This window comes from Pristis pectinata, chromosome 4, assembly GCF_009764475.1.
Source record: "Pristis pectinata isolate sPriPec2 chromosome 4, sPriPec2.1.pri, whole genome shotgun sequence".
NCBI lineage: Eukaryota > Metazoa > Chordata > Chondrichthyes > Rhinopristiformes > Pristidae > Pristis > Pristis pectinata.
Genome location: NC_067408.1, coordinates 30835672 through 30850709, shown reverse-complemented (window position 1 = coordinate 30850709; position 15038 = coordinate 30835672). Strand labels below are relative to the sequence as shown.

At 36.5% G+C, this 15038-nt stretch overlaps 1 protein-coding gene across 1 annotated transcript in view; it reads left to right on the top strand.

The window, feature by feature from the left end:
- Nucleotides 1–15038, top strand: part of rufy1 (RUN and FYVE domain containing 1) — a 35781-nt gene that overhangs the window by 18886 nt on the left and 1857 nt on the right. Inside the window, exons 12-17 of the mRNA XM_052014857.1 lie at nt 2306–2403; nt 3354–3473; nt 8685–8814; nt 10764–10858; nt 11740–11788; nt 12122–12199. Of these exons, the coding sequence (XP_051870817.1) occupies nt 2306–2403; nt 3354–3473; nt 8685–8814; nt 10764–10858; nt 11740–11788; nt 12122–12199 (570 nt within the window). The remainder of the gene's footprint in view (nt 1–2305; nt 2404–3353; nt 3474–8684; nt 8815–10763; nt 10859–11739; nt 11789–12121; nt 12200–15038) is intronic.

Below are 15038 nucleotides of genomic sequence, written 5' to 3'. Positions count from 1 at the left end.
AACAGAAAAAATGGATACAGAAATAAGCCGTGTAGCCCTTGAGCTTGCTCCACCATATAATAAGATCGTGGCTAATTGGATCCGGCCTCGGCTCCACTTTTGTGCCTCTTCCCCATAATCCTTATAACTCGCCTATAAAGCCAAAACCCGTCCTTCTCAGTCTTCTATATAGTCGATGATTCACTCACTGCAACTCTGCAGTAGAGAATTCCCAGGATTCTCAATTCTTTGCAAGAAGAAATTCCTTCTCATCTGTCTTAGTTTAGAAACTATGCTCTCAGCTCTGGATTCCCCAATGAAGTAGCCTATCAACATCAACCATTATCAAGCACCCCCAACCCATCTTTTTAGAATCTTGCATTTCAATGAGATCGTCTCTCATTCTTCTAAATTTCAATACGTAGAGACCCAATCTGGCCAAACTTTCCTTGTAAGACAACCTGCTTTGTCCCAGGAATTAACCTTTGAATTGCCTTCAGTGCAAGTAAGTACACCCTTGCTTAAATAAGATTAAAACTGTATGCATACTCCAAGTGTGCCTTTGCCAACGATCTATACAGTTATAGCATGACTCTATTGCAAGGGGGATGGAGTTTAAAAGTAAAGATAAAGATTTCATTTCCTTTCCTAATTGCATGTTATACCTACATGCTAATTTTCTGTTTCATGCACAAGGACACCACACCCAGGTGCTCTGAACTACAGCATTCTGTAGTCTCTCTCCACTTAACCATTATTCTGGCCTTGTATTCTTCCTATCAGTGTGGATAACTTCAAATTTTCCCACATCATAGTCTGTTTGCCCAATTTTTCTGTATTAAGCTAACCCTATCCATATCCATTTTGCACACTGTTCTCGCATCTTGATTTCACACCTACCTTTATATTGTAAGGAAACTTGACTAGGATGCACTTAATCCCTTTTATCCCAGTCATTAATATAAATAATAAATAGTTGAGGCCCTATGTTGATCTGTGTGGCATCCTGCTACTTGCAGCTTACCAACCTGAAAATGGTCCACTTATCCTGACTGTTTTATGCTGGTCAATCCTTTCCTCCAGAGTCATGAACACCAACTTTTGTATTATAACCCTTTTCTTTTGTGTGACATCTTGTGAAATACCTTCTGGAAATCCAGATGTACTCCAGCTACGTCTGCTGGTTCCTCTTTATCCACCTTGCCTCAAAGAAATCTTTTTAAACAAAAAATTGTTGAACTGTTTCCTCCTCATGAAACTATATGGATTCTGCTTGATTGTATCAGTTTTTCTCAGTGTCCTGCTACTACCTAAAAAAAAATCAATTCCATCTTTTTCTCAATGGTATCAAGTGAACAGGCCTACAGCTTCCTCCTTTCTGTTTACCTTTTTTTTACAAGGGGTATTACATTTGGGCATTTCTGATCTTTCAGGATCTTTCCAAAATCTAGAGAATGGATGACCATAAGCAATATCCCCAGGATGCAGGCCATCAGGTCCTGAGAATTTGTCTGCCATTCGTTTGACTAGTATCTTTTCACTAGTGAAGACAATCTAAGTTTTTGTTTCTCTGCTCACCCCTCCCACCTTTTTGTCCCTGGATTTTAAATGATCTTCAACTCTGAAGCCAGATATAAAAATTTGTTCAAAGTCTCGGCCGTTTACTTTTCTTCCATTATTCTCATTCTCTAAGGGACTAATGATTATCTACTCTCCATTTTTTTTATATGCACGTGGAAGCTTTTACTGCCTGTATTTATTTTGGGTATTTCAAGTTCATTCTCATCTTAGTGCATTTTCACCCTTTCTCCTGATAACTTTTCAGAAAATAACAATTCCGTTAATAAATATATCCATTAGTTTGGTCAAGAAGCATCTTTATAAATCTGTGGCCATGATCCCAAAGTGTTTGGCAGGAAAAGCATATACTGGGCAGGATTTCTGTTTCCTGATTGGAGGTATGGGTGCTGGATGTCCTCAGAACTTTATTCAGCATTGAGAACTTGCATCAACAAATTTAGTGAACTAAGATAGGAAATCAAAGAAGCATCAAGTCCAACAATAAACAAATACTGAACTGCACTCTTCTGTCTTCAGAACTGACAAAATAGTGCAATAGAAACTTTGAAATGTTTTGAGAGAACGCGTAGAAAACAACATTAAAAGTAAAGTAGAAGTCAATATTGGTGCAGCATTCAATAATTTGTCATCTCCCAATTTTCCACAAGTAGACAAGGATGTAAAAGATGGCAGACCTCTTCAGGTTGATTTTAAAGCATCATAGGTACAACATGTGATTAATTTGTTTCTTTGGTAAATTGTGTAGAACTCTGATGGGACAGTGCAGCAGAAAACAGAGATGATAAACTCCTTGGAACAAAGGTCTAACCAGATGATCAATGCCACAAAACAAATGGAAGAAAGGTACAGTAAGTATGGAATACTTTGTATCAAACTAGAAATGTATTTCCATGTAATATGGGTATATTTATACTTAGAAAAGTTCCTATGATGATTCGTACTATGTTTTTCTATGCAGAGCTATCTTAATTATTGGTGATTTCTTTATCATGAAGAGGAATTGGTCAAAGCATTTAATAGTATATTTGGTAATGTTGCTTGACTTGTAGAATATTTGGAAATGAGATTCTGATAAATGGAAAATCCCAGTGTTCACTTTTAGCACATTTGCTTAAAAGTTGCTAAATAATGTCAAGAAAAAAATTGCAATTTCTTTGTTAACAGCTCAGAGACCAATTTGGGATCCTGCTGTTTGATGCACCATGATGATGCTTCATTATAATTTTCACAACTGATTGCAGATCAAACATTGATAGTCTTCTGTCTCTAGACTTGATGCAAGGCATTGTGTTGAAAATCTACTTTTGTCTTATGGTTCCCTGGAATAGTTTGATTCTTCTTTCTTTACAACCATTTCCTTGCATCTTCACCACCATCTGTCCTACCATCCATTGAGTTTTTGACTGTAGCTGTCCTGTTAATAGTTTTGCATAGTAGGTATTGGCTAATACATTGAAGGGAGCAGGGAACTTATTCGCTTTTTCCAAGTAGTCTTGTGCATCCCCTTAGCTGAGTTATTAGTGGGTGACTGGGTACAAGAGTCTGAAGTTGATATCAGAGTTCATGCACAATAAAGGAACGCTGAAGGAGCAATTGCAATACCAAAAGTAGTAAGAGTTAACAGCTAGTTGGTGAGAAGTCAAAACAATAATATTGCTTTGAACAGGAGCTGAATGTTGCATTGCTAGTTAATTATTGCTAAATTACTTCCAGTTAGTTCAGTGCAAGAAGAACTTAGTATTTGTTATACCTCCTAATCTATGTACTTTTGGCATTGCTTTGTTAAATTTTAGATTGCAACAGTCTGAAAGAGCCAGAAAGTCAGCAGAAGAAAAAAATGGAAAGATTAAACAGGAATTTGTTAGCAAGATTGAGAGCCTCCAGCAGCAGCTTGGTGAACTGGACAAACAACGGTAAGGAATCAGAACAGTAGATTTTAAAGAAGAAATAAAGACTACACTAACAATTAAAGCATAGTCTCAGCAGTGACAACAAATGGAACGCCTGAGATAGAAGCATATAATTTATAGGTACAACAATTTAATTCGTAGTTTTGAATGCACAATAGAAAGCAATAAATGGATGAGTAAAGCAGATTAATGTTTTTTAAAAAAAAGAATAGGAGAGTCATAGAGCAATACAGCTCGGATACAGGCCTTCGGCCCAACAAGTCCATGCCGACCACAGTGTCCACCCAGCTAGTTCCAATTTCCTGTGTTTGGCCAATATCCCTCTAAGCCCCACCCCTGCTTGTACCTGTCCAAAGGTATTCAAAGAGAACAGAATTCCATTCAAACTGTTAACGATTTTACAAATGGGTTACTTTCTTGGGGTGAAACCAGGAAGTTAAGAACATTGGTATTGGTTTATTATTGTCACTTGTACAGTGGAAAAACTTGTCTTGCGTACCGATCGTACAGGTCAATTCATTACACAGTGCAGTTACATTGTGTTAGTACAGAGTGCATTGATGTAGTACAGGTAAAAACAATAACAGTCCAGAATCTTTGTGTAGAAATGCACAATCCTTCAGAATTCTTTGATATTAAAGGCAAAAGTGTTGAGAGCAATGATTAAGTTGGGTCAGAAATTTGATCTTCTATAACTGGTCACAGATGGGGCCCTTTCACATTTCAGGTCAAATAGACAAAAGCAATATGGACACAGCAGAGTTTCTTCATTATTTTTCTCTTTCTATCCCGCACCCTGCTGCCTCCACAAAGATCTGGATATTTGTTTGATGTATACATGCAAATAATCGAATAAACCACGCAGATTATTTCAATAAAATTTCAGCAGATATATGGAAGTTTAAATTTTAATTTCATTTAATATATTGTTTAGTTCTTTATGAACATTCTAATAAATACACATTTTTAGTTTGTGTAGCTTATTAGTTAGATTCTGAAAGGATTGACTTTTTTCCTTGGGTTTTTAGTTAAAGGTGATAATAGAATACTGAATAGGGGCAGTGGGAAATATTGACAGTCATAACATGGCTGACTTCCCTGTGAGAAGTCATCAACGTAAAAGCAGCAAAGAAATCTCCATGTTTCAAATTTATGCAAAAGGTGATGCTTCAGCTTAAAAGGCTGACCCTTTGGAAATATTGCAATAGTGTCATAATAGCTTCAAAGTGTAAGGTGCTTTGGTACAACAGTACCACTCATTAAGTGTTTCAATACTCATTTGTAGAGCGGCTTTAACTTGGCAAAATATCGCAATGTGGTATCAAAAATATTTCAACAATAAGCCATAAGAAAGATATGAAAGATGACTAAAGGCAGATTGAGTTTGCTGCCACTCACAGGTTGAACTGACAGAGCTTTCATGCACTTGTCTAACCAACCCTGCACTTTGTTGAAACAATTTATCCCAATGATTAAATATATCGATTTCTCAGTGGAAAGACTAATTAGTTTATAATTTGCTCTGTTTGTCCTCCGCTCTGTGTAAAATAAAGCTGCTTAATGATTTGCAATAAGACTCGTTTTGCTAGTGTTTTTCAGTCATTCAGTGAAAGATTGGAGACACAATTATGAAGGAAGTTCTGAAAGGCACAATGTTCTTTTGGGATGTGGTTGCTATGTACCTGAATTATTATTTGATTGTACATTCTCACTACTAAGTGCGATGGGGGAGGGGTCCACAGGAACAGAAGCGAGTATGCTAAACAGAATGAAAATCTAAACAAGACCTATCACTTTTGAAATGCATTTAAAGTCTTTTGGCTTGCCCCAGAGAGAAGCTGACCCTTGTAAATATACACTTTGATGAAGATGCATTTAATTATTGTTAGAAGAGTGTCTCATTAAAAGATCAAGCATTTTACTGTCATAATTATTCACAAGTTTTTGTTGCTCTGCATATAATGTGCTTATTTTCTATAAATAGAACCATAGAACAATACAGCACAATACAGGCCCTTCGGCCCACCATGTTGTGCCGACCTTTAAATCTAATTGGTAATTCTGAACCTTGACCTAGTGCATGTTTTCTTTGCCAATGACACTGTCTTTTGGAGCAAATCTGGATCAAATGTGTTTTTTTTAAAGAAATATTTGAGCTATCTGAATGAGGCAGAAGAAAACAGATTTTTGCTTCTGGATTTTGGGAAGTGCCAGGTCTCATGGTGAGAGATCTCGGACAGCTAAATTGACAATAGTGATTTGTGTCCTGCACTAGTTCAGTTATTTCTGGACAACCTAGAGTGGAAACATGGCCTGTAATTGTATGACTGGAGGGTTCATCAAAGTTTCTCATAAGAATGCTTATGAGTATTTCACACATGGCCAAGAACACTTTATTTTGCACCCATCTGAAACTTGGGATGCAGTTGACTTGTTTTTATCTTCCAAGTACATTCATTTATTTATTCACTTGTATGTTAAGTACAATTTGGTCCTTGTCTGATTATTTTTTTTTGGTGTTCTTTGGTAATGAAAATGCTTTGATCCAGACTCAAATCAAAAATGCTTGTTCTTGGTTCCAAACACCAATTTGCATATATACAGGGGATATTGTAGACTGTTATCATGCTTCTCAAATGTTGGTATAATCTTTTAATTTTTAATTTCTAACATTTTTGACTTTATTCCATCTAATTTTAAATAGATGAAAATACTTGTCCTTTATTAGCTATAGAGTAAAAGTCTTTACTCTAAAATCAGGCACATTTGGGACTTAGTGGACTGGTAGATTTTCCAGACTATTGAATATTATTCTATTAATGCCCAACACATTTTTAAAATCAATTTTTCTTAGCTGTTTCACAGTATTGTAATGGGACTCTGGTCAGTTTAAGGAGCATGTCGGAATTGGGTCCCAGCTGGTGGTAACATGAACAGCACAGGAAACATTTGCTTGGTGATCCAGATGCTGAACTATTGGGATTTACAAATGATTGGATGGCTGATTATTGAACTTTTATTGTAGTAATGTTTAAGTTAAGATTCTATTATTTAAACTGAAAGTTAATTAGGAAAGGTAAAAATGGGCAAGTGTCCATTTATTAGATCTTGATAATCTTTATTTATATTTCTACCCTTCAAATAATTTCCATTTAGAAGAATTGATTTTTTTTCTCTTGATTGATGATAGAGATTTAAATCCCTACGAATCACGTTGCAGACCAGTCTTTGAGAGAAAATCCTGTTCTGTTGCACAAAGTGGTGAAGGGAATCCTTCTCCTTTGCATTAGCCTAATGCATGGGATTCATATGCTAATGAAAGAAAAATGTATCCTTTTGGGTCTCCATAGGAAGTGCAATGCTAATACAAAAGCATTACCTTCCTAAATAAGAGGAAGGTCAGTTGTAGACTTGAAACATTAGCTCTTTCTTTCTCTACGTATGTTGAATTGTTTTTTTTATTATTTCCAATGTGTTTATTTCCTGTAATAGAAAAAATCCCAGCCCAAGGAAAGCAAAGTAGTTTGAAAGATATTTTGTGTATACCCAAAATAAAAACATAAAATACTCAAAATGGTCAGCGAGTCAGGTGGCATTTGAGGAGACAGAGTTAATGTTTGGGTTAATGACCTTTCATCAGAACTGAAAAAAGATTTGCAATAAAACAAGTTTTAAGTTTCAAAGAAGAAGGAAGAGATGAAGAGGATGGAGTCTCCACAACCCGCCAGGTGGAAAGTTCCAAAGATTCACCACCCTCTAGATGAAGTAATTTCTTATCTAAGTTCAAATAGCTAGCCACTTAATTTGAGGCTGGTTCTAGACTCGGCTGGGTAAACCTCCATTCCTGCTTCTACACTGTCGAGATCTGTAGGGATTTTATATGTTCAATGAGATCACCTCTCATCCTTAAACTCGAGAGTATAGGCCCAGTCTGCTTGATCTTTTTATATTACAACTGCCCACCCCCATCAATCCAGAATCAACCTGGTGAACTGTACTCCCTCTATTGAAAGTATGTTATTTGGAGGGACCAGAACTGTACATGATATTTTGGGTACTTTCTCACCAGGGCCACATTTAATTGCATCCCAGGTCCCTCTGAACATCAATGTCTTTCAGTCTCTCTCCATTTGAAACATAGTACTGTGCTTTTCTTTTTTTCCTAGTAAAATAGATTACTATTTTGCACATTATATTCCACCTGTGCTGTGTCACCCATTCACTTAGTCTCTCTGCATCGGACTCACAATCCACATTGTCCACCCAGCTTTGGATATATTTTAATTGGTTTCCTCATCTGAATCATTCAATATAGAGTGGTACTAGTGCCCCAGCTATTCACAATTTCCGCTGCACCCCATTAATCACAGCCTCCCTACCATTTATTCCAATTCTGTTTTCACTAATTAACCAGTTCTCAATTCGTGTGTCAGTCTGTGCAGTCTTTCACCATAACTCAAGCCCCTTGTCGTGGTAATCCTTCTGACTTTTTTTTAAGACTTTTCCTTCTTTTCTGAAACCTGATACTAATATTGTCCATAATGCCTAAAGGTAACCAGTAACCTATATCTAGCATATCTTTACATTTATAAATTCATTTAACCCAAGTGCTGCTATTTTTGTAATGCTCTGTCTTTCCTTACATGCAGAAATTCTTTAAGAAATGCATGTATAAGGAAGTCTCTGCTTATTTACACTTTAAAATTGTGACATTTATGTTATGCAATTTTTCTATATTAGTCCTTCAAAAGTAGATAAACTTGCATTTCTCTGCATTGAACTCCATCTGTAATACTTTTCCTCTAATTTCACCATCCTGTCATCCTGCAGTTTACAACTTTTAGTTATTTTGGCTTGGGATCAAATTTTGCATAATTTTCCTAAATAATGTTATCTTGGATCTGTGTATGTGAGAAGAAAGCAAGGCAGGAATTGGTTGTTCCCAACAATATTTTCAACCTTTCAATGCAGAATGGAGCATCTAATTTGATTTCAAGTATCATTTTAGAGGACCTTCCTTGTGAATATCAATTTTGCTATTGATAAAATGCTTGCTTAGGTTTGGTATCTGGCTGCTTTCTGATTTAATGTGAAGCTATAAATTATGAAAGTAGGCTGTATTATCAACAACTTATACTGTTTTTTTAAAACAAAATTGCAAGGGAACCAAATTCTAGTATGCTTAACAACAAAGTTGTTTTTTTAAATCTGTAGATCTATTTTGGATTCTGAACTTAAAGCTGAGAAAGAACAGAGGCAAAGTCTTCAGCTGCAACTGCAACAAGAGAAAGATGCAACATTGCAATTAAAAACCCAACTGCAGCAAAGGTCAGGGTTGGAGAAGGTAAATGTTCAATTTCCAGTTTTAAGTTGGCAATGAAAGTGTTTTGGAAAACTCCAGCTTTGAGTAAAAATCAAAGAATTGCACAATATGTTGCAGACTCAAAAACAAAACTGGGGTACATGTTTACTGTCATGAGTCATACAGCATGGAAATTGGCCCTTCAGACCATCGAGCACCTATTTCCACTAATCCTTTGCATTCCCATCGACTCCCCAGATTCTACCACTCACCTACAGCACTTAGTTACATTCAAGAAACAATATACAGTGGCCAATTAATTTACCATTCCACATATCTTTGGAAATGGGAGGAAACCCATGCAGCCACAGAGAATGTGTGAACTCAGCACAGAATTCTACTTCAGCACCAGAGGAAAATCTCATGTGTTCTTTCAAAATGCACTCTGGGATTTCACTAGCAAGCCCTGAGGGAACATTTCCCATCTACCCAAAGAGTTGTTAAGAGTTTAGAATGATCAGAGGAAAGTTGGTGGGGGAACTGATTGGAGCGAAGAATAAGGTTATTTTTCCTCTTGATGTTTGCATTGCTTTCAACAGTTAAGTCTTATTTCAGCAATTCTACATCTGGATTTACAGACAAATTTAAATTAAGTGTATTTGTACAAACAGTTTGTACTTGCCATTGCACAGAGCAGTTACTTGCAGTAACTTTATCAGTATCTTGACAAAACTCTGAGCACCATTTTCTGTATTTGTCCCATTTGAATAACCAAGAATGTGCAGTACTTATCCTTGTTATCACAACTCTGTACAGGTTTTTGTTCTTTTACAGAATTATGTCTAGAATTTACTTAGCTTTAGGATGCCACTGCTTTGCTTTAATTTCTTCAGTCTTGCTCTTCTGTTTCTTGCTCTGTTTTGGATTGCCTCTTTATGTGGATGATGATTTCAACAAGTTTAGTGCTGAAATTTCACCATATTCAATCTTTAACTTTGGCCATACTGTAATTAGTGTAAAAACACTGAGAAAATCATAGATATCCATCGTCTATGATCTTCCTAACTCTTTTCAAGGAATTCAACTATTTGTTAACCTTTCTCTTGATAATATTAGATATCAAAGGCAATTTTAGAGTCCTTCTGTTGAAGGGAGTTGAAGAAGAATTGTATATTAAACTACTCAACAATGTGGAAAGTCGCTTCCCTGGGTGCATCATGGAAACAAATTGAAGATTGTGTCCTTTCATCTTCACACCTTAAATGGTGAAATTCATATATAATGAATAATTTGGGGAACAAAGCAGAAGGCAATGAGGTGAAGAATGATTTTTTTTTTAACAAGCCAGATTCCTTCATACTTTTTTTGTGGAGTAGGCAATCAGTGCCAAGAGCCCAAGTGCATTTCCAGAGGTCTGACTGGACCATACTTTCTTTCCATAAGCATTCAAATGACAAAACATCTAGCAATTTTCTGAAGTTGCAGATGAAACCGCTTTGTAGCTATATTTTCTATAAATGGTCATCAGCCTTCCATTACTTTTATTTTGTATTCCCATTCTATTGGAATTTAGAAGAGATGTTTACCTGCTAACATTGGAGCTCGATAGTCAAGCAAGTATTGTCACTGTATCATTGCTTCTGTGAGGTTTTTCAATATTATACAGCATATCTTTGTTAGTCTGGCATGCTTGGTGGCAGACAAGCAGATTAAGTGGCTTTTTATAAAGATGATAACCAGTAACATTTTGGTAAATCCAGTAAATTTCAAGGGAGCACAGGAAACAAAACCAGGTGAGTTTAAAGAGAATGTGGGAACTGGGGCCCCAGTGAGTGGAAATAGCAAACATCACTTGGTGAGCCAGATGCCAAATTGTTAGCACTTCCAAATGTTGGATCAGTCATGGGTGGATTGAGATGAAAACTGGTATACACAGTAAGGCAGCTAACCCATATTCAATGAAAGTGAAATTGTTTATTCATTTGTAACAGGAAATGCAAAGATTGCAGGATGAGAAGAAAGAACTCCAGAAGATCTGCGAAGAACAAGAACAGGCCTTGCAAGAAATGGGACTCCATCTTAGTCAGTATGTCACTGTTCTTGTTCTCAATATTAATTTGACTTTAAATACAGAGAAACAAATGCCTAAGCTAGTAAACTTAGTTTGGCTAAATGTTCTTAAATGCACGTTTAAGGAGAACATAAATGGGATTACTGGTTGGCCATATAGCCCTTTGAGACTGCTCTGCCATTTGTTAAAATCATGGCTGACGTCTCAATACTATACTGTCTCCAAATCCCTTAATTTCTTTGATGTCCAGAAATCTATCAATCGGTTTTGAGTGAACACAACTACTAAGGCTTCATAGTTATCTGGGGTAGAGGATTCCAAAGATTCACTGCTCCCTCAGTGAAGAAGTTTTTTCCTCACATACATGCAAAGCAAACCTGCCCTCCCTGAAACCATCTTAGCACATTTTAGTTGCCCTCTGTCTAACCTTATTAATGAATGTTCTGTGTGGGACCTTCACAGAAAGCCTTCTAAGCAGTCTAAAAAAAATCACATCCACTGGTCTATTTGGATTTCGAGAACCGTTTTAATAAGGTTGCACACAGGTTGGTTAACAAGTTGGAGCACATGAAATTAGGGGTAATTTACTGACATGTGATTGAGAATTGGTTATTGAACAGAACAGGAAAAAATGGGAATCAATGGATCCTTCTCTGGTTGGCAGGCAGTGACTATTGGGAGGGGAGCAGGGGTTGTAGCTTAATACACTGATCGTGTATAATATTTGAAAATGTGAACAAATCTCAAAAAAAGAAACAAATGTTAAACTTTTAAAATTGGTTGAAGTCCACATTTCATGGTTCAGATGCAGGATTTTCTTTCAATGGATTTGACAAGTTTGTTGTCAAACTGATCCAGCAGTCTGACGATGGTGATATTCAATCTTTTCCCCCCAGATCAAAACTGAAAATGGAGGACATTAAGGAGGTCAATAAAGCATTAAAGGTACGCAATCTGACATTGTCTTCAACTTCTGTTCATTTAAGGGTTTTGGTGCATCATAGTGAATATGGTTAGCTTAAACATTCATATTTTTTGTAGCCTCTTTTTATTTGAGATTACTATAACATCAGAAGTATTTAGCTTGGTAATGTTTGTGGAGGTAGTTCAAGATTTGGTGTTTAAAATTGTCTTGTTCCTCTCTGTAACTGGCATTTCATTAATTAAGTACAAAACAAAGAAAAACTTCTGTTAAATACTATATAGCTAATTCTAAATGAGTTATCATCACTTTGTTCTTTATTTTAATCTATACTGGAAAAACTGGTTTATTGACAGGGAAATGCCTGGCTTAAAGATGATGAAGCAACATCTTGCAAACAATGTGAGAAGGAATTCTCAATCTCCAGAAGAAAGGTATTGCTGAAGTAGATATGAATCTTCAACTAAACTAATTCTTTAGGATCAAACTGGATTTAAGTTATAATTTTGGCAAATGTAATATTGACGTTATGTTGCACATTAATCCCATCTTTTCAGTCTAGCATGCCTGCTCGTCCTTCATTCTTGTATTAATACATTTTTTTTTATCTTCACTGTGCTGTTCATTGCACCTGTCTCCTTTGTGTCATGCTCCCCCTTCTCTCTGACCCTTTCCTGTATGTTTTTTTTCAGTGCTGGTTATCAAACCTGCAGTGCACTGGCACTATATCACTTCACTTTTTCTAATAACTCTGGTATCTGACATGACTCATCCAACAAAATTGCAGATTTTTGTGTAGAGTAAAAGTGGTGGGGAAAATGGGAACTTCCATTTAATTTTCCCTGGCTACATGCCACTATGTCTATCAGTAATTGCTACTCAGACACAATTTGCCCGTGTTATCCATGAGTTGGAGGAAGGGGTGTGGTGGGATGGGAGTCGTCCACCAGTAAAATCTATCTAGAAAATATCAAGACAATTGAGTTTTATTCTAATTTTGATAGATTTGTCGCACTTGCATCTGGTACAGACACCTTGCCATATGTTCTTAAAAAGAATAAGACAGACAGTATTATCCACTTTTTTACAAAATGGTTTTTGAGTACATAGATTTTGCTGATTTATATAAAAAGCCAGCAAATTCTAGATTTCTTCTTGTATTCTAGAATGACTTCTAGCGGATGTGTAGTGGTAAAATACTACTCCTTTTTGATTTTTTGTTAAGGCTTAAGAAATCAAGTCTATTGTATTTGTTGGAAATGTGTTCCTGTATAACATAAAATGGAAGAAATGTTTATAATATAAAGATATCTGCTAAAGTTGGGGTTTGACAAGTTTGAAATTTGGATCCTTTTTAAGAACGTTAATTAGAGTTAAAACCAATCTTGAAAGGAATATTTTAGTCTCCCAATCCCCTGCCCCCATCTACCCATCTATTTTTATGTTTGAACTTGGAGCAATTGTACTGAATTCTATGAGTAGTGGTCTGGCTGGATTATAAATCTTGTTAAGCTGCAGGGTATCAAGTTTTCTGCGGTTCTTGATGCAACTTAAATTTCATTTTTTCTCCTTCTTTCTCAAGATGACTTCTGTAGTTGAACACATTTGAGATAACTGCATTCTTTCCTAAAAAGCTATTTCACATCAACAAACTGTTGATTGCTGTCATGGTGAGCTTCACTAGGCTCATTTGAAATGCAAACACACTTGGCCAGAAAGAGACCAGAAATGATTTGGGAATGGAAACCAAAGTTTCTTCCTTTTCTTGCCCATGACATTAATTACATAACCCGTGCCACCATCTCATGGTTGGGATGAGGTAATTTGGTGCAACACTCCATCACTCCACTCTATCACTCTTCTTTTCGTGCCCTATCTTTCTTAACTTTAAAAAGTTGAATATCTTGAAGATTCACTGTGGGGTGAGTATAAATTTCCTCCACTATTGGAAAGACCAAAGGCAGTCATTATTTGTGCCCTGCACCACAAACCACATTGCCTGGCATCCATTGATCCAAAGTTCATAACCTTGGTGTTATATGATCGCAGAATGAGCCTCAGAGCACACATGTGCCATCACCTAGGACTGCCTATTTCTGCATGATAACATCAATTGCCTTCATCACTGATGCTATAGAAATTATCTTTTGTCATCTTTAGATCTGATCACTCCAATAGACCTGCCAGTGATTGTAGTTGCAGTAATTCTCATTCATCCATTGCGCTGTGCTTGTAGTTCTACATTGGAGTACTGGTTTACTTGGAATCAATTTTACTTTTCACTTTTTCATTCTTCTATGGTCTTGTGCACTCTCATTTGTACAAAAAAAATTTCCTCCAGGAGACCTGAGCTCCTAATTCTGGCTTAATGATTTTCCTAGAATTTAATAGCTCCACCATTAATGGCTGTGCCAAAGCCTAATCACTGGAATGCTTTCTTGCATGTCTCTTTGTTCTCCCAACCTTTGTTCCTTTTAAAATGCTTTAAATTTATCTTTTAGGTTATCTGCCCTAAACTTGGTGTCAAATTTTGTTTAATCTTCCTTTTTAAACTCCTTAGACTATTTCTTTAACCACATTATACATAGTACAGCCAAAAATATTGCCTTTAGTGAGCCATTCTTATGGTATCTTTTCAGTAGTAAATTGGTTTATGGAGGTACAGTGGAGAAACTTAATTTTGCATGTCATCCATACAGATCATTTATTTACAACAGTGCATTGAGGTAGGACAAGGGAAAACAGTAACAGAATGCAGAATAAAGTGTTAGAGAAAGTGCAGTGCAGGCAGACAATAAGGTGCAAGGCCAACAGTCCATTTTATCATTGAAGCTAACCTTGACGCTGGTGGTATGTGTTTTCAGGCTTTTCTATCTTCTGCCCAATGGGAAGGGGGAGAAGAGAGAATGTCTGGGGTGGGTGGAGTCTTTGATTATGTTGGCTGATTATGTATACTGTGTGATGCAGTTAAGTGCCAAACTAGATTATGCTTAAACCCAAGTTGAGGTTTGTCTGCAATTGGGCAAAAGTGCTACCATTGAGATAAGAGGGACTCTCTCTAGATTGCTTTATGACTTAACTAAATGGACTTTGGCCAAGCAGAACCACAATGTTCAGTTCTGGTTTACTGATGGGTCACAACTTGTCACTTCAATTGATTGCAGTTTTCTTAATGGATGTGAGAGATATGAAGTGAAATGTGTCAAAGCTTTTGGTCAAAGCATTATATTTGGCTGAATGTGAATAGATTTTGGCTGTAACAACAGGTTTTTC